Here is a 10,237-nt window from a genome sequence, read left to right on the forward strand (position 1 = left end):
TGGAAAACATAAACGGAAATACAATCATCGATCTACAAATTACAGCATACAAAGCAAAAGACTGATCAATACCAAAAATTACCAAGAAGGGTTTATATCATATTTTCTTTAAGGGAAGGTTGATGAATTACATGTCCCACATGACTTACACCTATTGTTAGTGAGAAACATTAACCTTAAAGCGGTATGTCATATGGGTGCATCAAACTTGTTAACTAAGATTTAATTTGAACAGTTCGATAAAGCACGAATACACTCTACGAAAATAAGAAGAAATGACATGAATGCAATGAGACAACACACCACCAGTGACCAAATGACACAAAATTTAACAACTATAGGCTACCTTTAACAATGGGTAAAAGATATACTCCATAGTCAGGTATAAAGCATAATAAAGTCACCGAATTAACCAATGTAAAACTACTCAAACAAGACCACTGAAGTCGATATGAGGAAGGTATTGTTAGTTAACGATGACAAAATACGTTTCATAATAGAAATAAATGGTTATATCAAACTTAATATAAAGTTATAAACGTACCTATTTGGTGTTGTTGGAAGTATACCCGACAATGTTCTGTATAGGGCCGCTGTGTAAAGTGTATCTGAAAGAATATGAAATATATATATATTATGTGTGTACAGTCATCAATACTTAAGATAAACTAAGGAAAATTTTAACTATAATTAAATTTCAAATTTTTTATCTCTCTAAGTTTAAAATTTGAGAAAGCCAATAACAGAAATATTTGTGCCTGCCTGTTATTTATAGTACTATATAAATTTAAAAGACATATAACAAACTAAATGGGACGAGCAAGGTGATTTCAGTTTTTGTATAATTTTTTTAATAAAAACAATTTGTCGATGTAAAGTGATTTCGGAAAAAAAATTATGATTTTGTCCTGGTCCTATTGTTTTAAGGGAGTAAGTTGTGAATGTATCAATGCACTGCTTTTGCTAAAAAAACTTTTCTATAATATATTTGTTCTAATTCTTTTCAGGATGTACTTAGGTGCACTGAAATAAATCAAGAACCGTTAATTTATACATTAAGCCGGTAGAGTATTCGGTAAAAAATAGATCAGGTAAAAGTATTGATAAGTCATGGACCTCTTTTTCGAGATATTTGAGATTTATAATATAGTAGGAAAAGGCTACGACGAAATTCACCTTATATTTGTATGGTATTATTGTGGTCTCAAAACAAAAGAAAAAGACTCAAGAATCTTCTAAATTTTGGTACATGACCTTTGATGAGCTATTAAGTCTTAAATAAAAAAAAAATTGGTGTTAAAATATTGTACATTGTATCGAATGGAAAACAGCAAGACGTCCGAACATTTGACACGAATTTCAAAACCTCACCTTAATACATCCTTAAATATCCTCATAATTTATATGCATTTACGTTAATAGAGCAGTTGAAAAAACACACATTTCCTTTAATTATATATACCTTGTAGAGATGGTTGGTTTGCAAGAATCAATTTTGACATCGAATTTGAATCTGGTGGGAAAGTTAGGTTTTTCTTCAATGTTGAAACCTCTATAACTAAAACAAGTTCATTGATTTACTTGATGAATAATAAATAATTGATTTAGTGTTATAGAAAAAACAAACCATTTTTTTTTAGTTTTGAATACCAACAATATCTATATTTATATAAGGAAACTACTCATTTTTACTGTTCAATACCCAAATAACCATCACCTCAATGAAATTTTCTAATAATTAAAAACAGCTTCATTTTTATAACGTCGTCCCATTTCTTTAATTTTCATTTCAGCGTTATAGTTTGGAAAACTGCAATATCGACGTTGGAATAAGTATCTTCCCTACTGGCTTACAAGTGAAAGGTTTAGATATATAAAACCATGTTCAATCCCCCTTTTCCTACATTTAAAAATGCCTGTACCAAGTCAGGAATATGACATTGTTGTTCATTCGTTTGGTGTATTTTATTCTTTTATTTTGCAATTTAATATGGGACTTTTCCGTTTTGAATTTTCCTGGGAGTTCTGTACTTTAGTGATTTTACTTTTTCCTTGTTTTTGACTATGACGGATAGGGGCAAATCGAGAAACTTTCACACGAATATAATCATTACGTGTTATTTTCATTTTTTTACAATGATCCAATTTAATCTTGCAAAGTGAAGGTTTTCGTAGATTAAACATACACCTAACTTATTTGCGCATTCACATGTTTTTATTGATCATTTAATGGTTTATGTCATAGAAATAACTCATATAGTAAAACGTCTCACTTCTTGTATTCATTTACTTCAGACGGTAAATTAGAAAGTAAGCTTACCTAAATTTGTTTTGTTAATGATTCTGGTTTCATTAGGGAGTAACTTCTTTTGAACGAGACTACCTAGACTATCTACTATTCCCATAATTTTTGATGCACCTTCGTCGGATTGGTCCTGTAAAGATTTATATGATATCATTTTCAATAACATTTGCAAAAATATAAACTATTTCAATTGATGAATGAAAAAAAGGAAAGTGTTTGATTGCTTTATTTTTCTCTACCAGGGAAATTACCCAATTGTTCAACTAATCCGATTGAATACGTTGTGCCCTGGTGAACATCACTTACAGATCTCTCTTGGTTATTGTTAAGGGTTGTTTTTTTGTAATAAAGTAGCCATTTAACTAGTTGGTACCCATTGAAATTCCGAAACACGTCCTTCAAAGATCACAAATATGTTGTCACTTAAGAGATCAAGAATCTGCATATTTTCAATTATTTCAGATTAAACGTTTGTTTCAATCAGATTGATGGATTACAAAGTAGGAATTATCTCTCTCTACGTTGACCATTCTTTTTGTAGGTACATGATTGAAATGAAAAAAGCTGCTTATATTCAATTGCATTTAGAATATTGCTCATCTTATACCAACTTTACCTGCGAATTTACTTCATTCCAGCTGCCGCTATTATTTGTATCCAACACCGAATTCAAAACATCTCCAAATTTCTAAAATGATATTTATTTTTTATAAAATTCATTTATAATCTTTTTTGTTAGATAAAGCTTAAGACAATATACAAGACTGCTTGTGTTATGCCATAATTATATGGAAAGTCTTTTTACGATTCATTAATTTGTGTGACAGTCAAATCCCTTCAATCTTTGAATGCAAAAAAAAAATCATCACGATAAGACATGTATGTATTCACCGATCAAACAAAAAATAATACATTAACAATAATTAATAAAATGTTTTCAACAAATGGTATTTGTCAAAAGCCTTTATCCGAATAATTAAGAGACTGTTGTTAAAACATAAATAAAGACAGGTGTTCATTAGAGAATTTGTTATAGGAGATAACTAAAGATATATTATACTAAAAAACTAGAGCGCTCGGCATAAAGACTACTTTGGGTTCGTGTTTATCAAATTGATTTATTCACTGATGCAATATATTGATAGAGTCAGTTTTTCCCTGTTTAGAATTTGTATGTATTACAGGTAGCGTCTGTTTCGGTGTAACAGATGTTTCCTAGAACGGAGGAAATAACTCATAGAAGAAGATTACAATCAAGAACACTGAAAATTGAAAAATTTCTCAGTGGTTCTAGTATATAGTATATATGGTTGATTTTTTTTTTTCGAAAGGTACGAGTTAAATTTCTGTCTCTGTGTGATACTGGTGTTCACAGAACGGAGTACAAAAATAGAGAGGACAATTAAGAACTCTCAGCTGATTCAATGCGTTTTGTCAGTACTGCGTGTATATAGCATTTTTTTCTAATGATGATATGTTTGTCTTTGTGTTATACGGGTGCTCCGATAAAGAAGGACTTTACTAAGATAGAAAAAAAAATATTTTACATTTCTTTTTGTTGTACTTTTGCTATTTTGTTCAGTGGTGCGAGTTTGATAAAGTGATGCAAGTTGTAATAATTTATAAAAAGTGTTTGAGTGGTTCTAGTTGTCCGTGGATCGAGTTGTCATAAATTAAAAACGAATTGAATATCAATGGACATTTTCATTTAGGGTTTAATTAATCAAGCTTTGCTAATTAAAGCAATTACTATATAAAGTTATACAATACATAATACACACTAACAATTTATTATCATGTAATATTTCAGACTACAAATGTGGCTCGTAGTCAAAGCGCTTAATTGATTGGTCTACAAATTAAATAGTATAGATTTACTTGATACATTTTGCTTATGAAAATATACCTGTGGATCAACAGTCGCATTTTTCGATGTTCCTATTCCAACAATTTGAGACAGTATATCAGTGGTATGTTTCAAATCTCCAGATGTAGGAGGATTTCCGTTTCCAATAGTATTATTGTTTATTGTATCTAGTACGTTATCTATAACTGCTGTTGCTTCCGTAGAATTCGTACTGTTTCCAAGTTTATCCAGCTACAATAAACCACTTTATGGTATTGATTTTTCAATGAGTCAATTTGTGATGATTACAATTGGACTTGTTTTAATTGTTATAGTATGAAATTGAAGTGAAAATGAAGGTTTTTCAAATCAGTAAACAAAATAAAATTTACCACTCATACCTAAGGTTCACTCAGATGTTTCAGAGAACCAGGCAATGTTTCACTTTTGATACCCGTCGTATTGCAGTAAACATTTGGAAATAAGTTGTATTCAGAAAATAAGTATGAATGAAATGTAGCTTTAACAAGACAAGTCAAACATATCCGTGGTCATCTGGGCGATACTTATTCTATACCTAAATGTTATGTAAGTCAACTTTAGCATAATAAACAGGCATCTTCCAAAACTTTATTCGGAGTAAAAAGATTTAAGAATGTATTAAATATCAAAATAATTTGATAAAGAGTATTCAGTGAATTCATAGGGCCAAAATAATTAAAATTCAAAATGCGTAACAATGACCTTTTCTGTTGTGTCATGAAGAACCATATTAACACATTCTATATACACAGGATTTTCCCAACCACCGTTGTCGTTGCATTTCCGGAAAATATTACCTACAAGTAACCAAAAAAGATAAAAACATAAATCACAAATCAGACTTTTCAAATTAATATTAAGTTTCTGGACTACTAAAATTGATAAAGAATGAAGAAACTTTGCATTATGAAATACAATTTCTACTATTGAATACGATTTTTTTTCTGTTGTCTATAGGACTGAGACTGTTTAATACTAAAGCAATATCATTCAATTTTTTGTATATGCGTATGTCAAGTAGAAAAAAAATACTCAACTAGCTGAAAGCTATAATTGTCATTATTATTTAATTTTTTTTACATTATTATCCCTTCTGTTATCAATTGTTTAATCGTTCAATGGGTAGAAATGGGAAATTCTGGAAGCAACTCTATGGCATTGTGATGTAGAAATAATTTTACCATTAATATATATTGTTTTACTCGATTTTGGTTTTGGAAAACACAATTCCCCTCCCAATTCAATGATGGGAGTATAAATATATACAATTTATAGAACCCCACCTATTGTGAGGACTGACAGTAATCTTTTTTCATTTCGATAGTATATAAATATGCGTGTGTTACGTGAAATACCTGTATATCCAGAAGGACATTTGTGTGTGTCTTTTTGTCCTGCTTCTGTCTGTGACCATGTTATATTGTTAAATATTTCTCTTGGACAATAGGCTACAAAAGATCCTTAGTTGTTATTTTATATTGTAAGTACTCTCAGATATATACACTGTGTGTTAATTCTGTTGTTATGAATATATAAATACCCTGTAACTTCAAGTCTGATTCATAAATATCGGTTTTGTTTTTTTGTAAAGTGTGTTATACATTATGCTGTTTTCCATATCGATTTACTTCATATTTATTTTTTCAGACTCTTTTACAAAAGAATATACGGGATGGGTTTTATTGTATTATTATCGTATGATTGCCAATAATTGCTGACAACAACTCTTGCGAACAAATAGGATGGTTCAACATTAACGGTTAATATAACAATAAAAAGACAAACAGATTTTCAAATTTGTGATATTATTTAGTTTAATATTTCAAAGTATCAAACGGAAAATATAAATCAAAAGGAATGTCATTTGGTCTTTTTTCTTCAATCTATCTTCCCTTTTTCAATATTAGAACTTTGGTGCATTTTATAAAGTGTCATTGACAATGATACCAATCTCTTAATTTTATAGTGTTTCTGTATATTTCATTGATATAACTTACTAGGTATGTTTATTGTATGAATATCATATAATAAGGATATTAATGTCAGGGTTAAGTAGTTACCTATTTCGTTATTATCATGGCATGTAAACATTAGTGAAAAGGTTACTTGAGGTGATATCGTAACTATTAAACAGATTATAGTAGCAACGATAATAAAGTTAAAATCATATGGTATCCGTTTAGCATAGCTGTCGAAAAGTTGTATTGCCGAAACGTACATCAATGTAGACAAGGAGAAAATATTGAACTTTAAAAATCTCATCATACATCCAGCAAGTATGTTCAGCCTTAATACCATACTCCTTAAATAAATGGTCTGTATGTGAGTTATTTCTCTAAAACTTCCAACAACTATATTACACTTAAAATTTAGTAAAATCCACTTTTTGATATGCATAGTTTCAAAAGTTAATGATGATAGATATAGGAAGATGTGGTATGAGAGCCAATGGGACAACTCTCCATTTAAGCAACACTTTATAAAAAGTAAACCATAATAGGTCAAGACCGGCCTTCAACGCGAAGACTTGGATCACATCGGACAGCAAACTATAAAGAGCCCAAACTTTACTAGTGTAAAACCATTCAAACGGGAAAACCAACGGTACATGTATAATCTCTTCAATAAAGTTCTTTGATATAAGTTAGGGAACAGTATTAGATAAACACTAACTTGAGTTGAAACGATATATCACGTTTTCTTTATTTCAGATAAGCAATACATAGTCGGGATCAGAGGATACCGTTAGCTGGTATTTTGTACTGACATGAATATTTACTATTTGGCTCTCTGTGAAGTACACGGCCTGGAATGAAGTTAAAGCATAATTTCATTTAAAGCTTTTTTACATTTATTGTATCGACTTGGGTGTTAGGTATATTCCAGTACTTATTTCCACTCAACGTCTAATTCCATTATTATCGTTTTAAGTGGAGTTTGTTATATTATACATCGATTTGGTTTCTCGTTGATATATTATATACATTTCTTTTGAGTAACATTAAAAATAAATCTGACATCGGTTAAGCATTCTGTTTATTTAAGTACTTTTAAATTAGCATTAATAGTAGATACACTCATAATCAATACCAGAATTCAAAGTATTGTTAACAGGCAATTACTAGTAATTTTCATAACCATATCGATGATAACCAATGTCAGCACAGATGTAATGACTAATAAGCTGGATATAAAAGAACGAGGAACGAGAATTTTTCATTCAAACATATGGATATCCTTGCATAGTAGATATGGGTATTCGAATGCAATTGCTTGTATTCACTTAAAACAAATATATAACTATACCATTGCATTACTAAAAGTCCGTATAAGTTGTCAAGTTCTTGTATATTAGTGTAGTGAGGAATAGTTCCTTTCTTCAATGTAGGTTTTCGAAAAAAACAGAAGATTGCGTTAATTTTTTGGAAAACTTTTCCTATTAATTTTTTCGAAATCATTTTCAAACGGCTTTTGCAGAGAAAACAAGTATTAATCATTTTCAAATCTCATATACTCATTAGAAAGTTAAAGGTAAATAACACTGACCGTAACGAGACAATAGCATAAACTCTCAAAGTAGTATGACCAGATGTCTCATGTCTCATATTTTTTTCAAAATTGTCAATAATCATTGAGTATCTTACCTATTACAACTTTGGTAGACGTTGTAACTTTCAGAGGTGATGACGTTGTAAGTTTAAATGAAGTTGTAGTGTCTAAATAGTCTGTTGTTTTAACATTTGAAAAAGTAGCTAAAGCTGATGTGGTGGTCTCCTCGGTTGATGCCGTTGTTGTTTCATCGGGGAAAGTAGTTGTAGGTAATGTGGTTGTCACCTGGGTTGATGCCGTTGTTGTTTCATCGGGGAAAGTAGTTGTAGGTAATGTGGTTGTCACCTTGGTTGATGCCGTTGTTGTTTCATCGGGGAAAGTAGTTGTAGGTAATGTGGTTGTCACCTGGGTTGATGCCGATGTTGTTTCATCGGGGAAAGTAGTTGTAGGTAATGTGGTTGTCATCTGGGTTGATGCCGTTGTTGTTTCATCGGGGAAAGTAGTTGTAGGTAATGTTGTGGTCTCCTGGGTTGATGCCGTTGTTGTTTCATCGGGGAAAGTAGTTGTAGGTAATGTTGTGGTCTCCTGGGTTGATGCCGTTGTTGTGTCATCGGGAGAAGAAGTTGTAGCTAATATTGTTGTCATCTGGGTTGATGCCGTTGTTGTATCATCAGGAGCAGTAGTTGTAGCTAATGTTGTTGTCACCTGGGTTGATGCCGTTGTTGTTTCATCGGAAGAAGTAGTTGTAGGTAATGTGGTTGTCACCTGAGTTGATGCCGTTGTTGTTTCATCGGAAGAAGTAGTTGTAGGTAATGTGGAGGTCTCCTGGGTTGATGCCGTTGTTGTTTCATCGGGAGAAGTAGTTGTAGGTAATGTGGAAGTCTCCTGGGTTGATGTCGTTGTTGTTTCATCGGAAGAAGTAGTTGTAGGTAATGTGGAGGTCTCCTGGGTTGATGCCGTTGTTGTTTCATCGGGAGAAGTAGTTGTAGGTAATGTGGAGGTCTCCTGGGTTGATGCCGTTGTTGTTTCATCGGAAGAAGTAGTTGTAGGTAATGTGGAGGTCTCCTGGGTTGATGCCGTTGTTGTTTCATCGGAGGAAGTAGTTGTAGGTAATGTGGAGGTCTCCTCGGTTGATGCCGTTGTTGTTTCATCGGGGAAAGTAGTTGTAGCTAATGTTGTTGTCACCTGGGTTGATGCCGTTGTTGTTTCTTCTGGAGAAGTAGTTGTAGGTAATGTGGAGATCTCCTGTGTTGTTGCCGTTGTTGTTTCATCGGAAGAAGTAGTTGTAGGTAATGTCGTTGCCACCTGGGTTGATGCCGTTGTTGTTTCATCGGAAGAAGAAGTTGTAGGTAATGTCGTTGTCACCTGGGTTGATGCCGTTGTTGTTTCATCGGAAGAAGTATTCACCTGGTTTGATGTAGTTGCTATTTTAGTAGACGAAGGAGCAGTAGTCATTGAAGGTGTTGTTGTCTCCACAGTTGATGTGGTTGTTGTTACATCCGTAGAAATAGTTGTTGGTGATGTGGTTGTCACCTGGTTTGATGTAGTTGCTATTTTTGTAGACGAAGGAGCAGTAGTCATTGAAGGTGTTGTTGTCCCCACAGTTGATGTGGTTGTTGTTACATCCGTAGAAAGTGTTGTTGGTGATGTGTTTGTCACCTGGTTTGATGTAGTTGCTATTTCAGTAGGAGAAGAAGGAGCAGTAGTCATAGAAGGTGTTGTTGTCCCCACAGTGGATAATGTAGTTGTTTCGTTTGCTGTTTCTGTTGTTGGTTCAGCAGAAAAAAATGTTTCATTAGCAGCAGTTGTTGGTTTAATCGTAAAATTATTGACAGTTGTTATAGTTGTTGTCGTTGCAGCATATCCAGGAAGAACTTCAAAAATAATGCCAAATGTAATCGAATATAATTTAATATATTATTGAAATTAGAATAACATTTCTTTAAACAGTTTGAGATAGTTACAGTTATTTACGTATGATTTATATAAAATGTGTGTGTTTGAAGCACCCCGGTACCACTTCCACCAGTTGGTTAACCTGTTACATTTGGCTGCAAAAAAAATTACTTCTTTCGTGTTCAAAACATGTGTTATTTGGCTAACTGGGATAATAAATAAAATCACTATTTCATAATGCCAGTTTGAAAAACGTAAAATAACAAAACCTTCGAAATTCGAGGGAAGTTAAAACAATCATTCTCTAATCAAATGACATAATTAAAAGCTTAAATAATCTAACGAACGGATACCAACTGCCATAGTCCAGACTTGGTACAGTAATACACTTGTATAGCTAGGTACATTTTTCTCTTATTTGACAGTGGCATAAAGCTATTTTACAAATGTTAGAATATGCCTTAAACTGCAGTATTTGTAACTATATTTGGAATTTGCATTTGACATTTCCAGTAATGTATCTAAAATTATCATAATTTAAGAAAGCTTCCGTAAAATCAATAAATACATACATGTTACTGTAATTATATTCACAAGCA

At 32.2% G+C, this 10,237-nt stretch overlaps 1 protein-coding gene across 1 annotated transcript in view; it reads right to left on the minus strand.

Annotated features, from left to right (window-relative positions):
• Nucleotides 1-10,001, minus strand: part of LOC134688132 (mucin-22-like) — a 29,254-nt gene extending 19,253 nt beyond the window's left edge. The window contains exons 1-9 of the mRNA XM_063548604.1: nucleotides 9,992-10,001; nucleotides 7,838-9,616; nucleotides 5,549-5,641; nucleotides 4,896-4,990; nucleotides 4,212-4,403; nucleotides 2,922-2,993; nucleotides 2,321-2,435; nucleotides 1,463-1,558; nucleotides 545-608 (exon numbers count right to left, since the gene is read on the minus strand). Coding sequence (XP_063404674.1) covers nucleotides 545-608; nucleotides 1,463-1,558; nucleotides 2,321-2,435; nucleotides 2,922-2,993; nucleotides 4,212-4,403; nucleotides 4,896-4,990; nucleotides 5,549-5,641; nucleotides 7,838-9,616; nucleotides 9,992-10,001 — 2,516 coding nt within the window. The remainder of the gene's footprint in view (nucleotides 1-544; nucleotides 609-1,462; nucleotides 1,559-2,320; nucleotides 2,436-2,921; nucleotides 2,994-4,211; nucleotides 4,404-4,895; nucleotides 4,991-5,548; nucleotides 5,642-7,837; nucleotides 9,617-9,991) is intronic.
• Between the last annotated feature and the right edge of the window lie 236 nt (nucleotides 10,002-10,237).

The sequence above is a fragment of the Mytilus trossulus genome, chromosome 10, assembly GCF_036588685.1.
Source record: "Mytilus trossulus isolate FHL-02 chromosome 10, PNRI_Mtr1.1.1.hap1, whole genome shotgun sequence".
NCBI lineage: Eukaryota > Metazoa > Mollusca > Bivalvia > Mytilida > Mytilidae > Mytilus > Mytilus trossulus.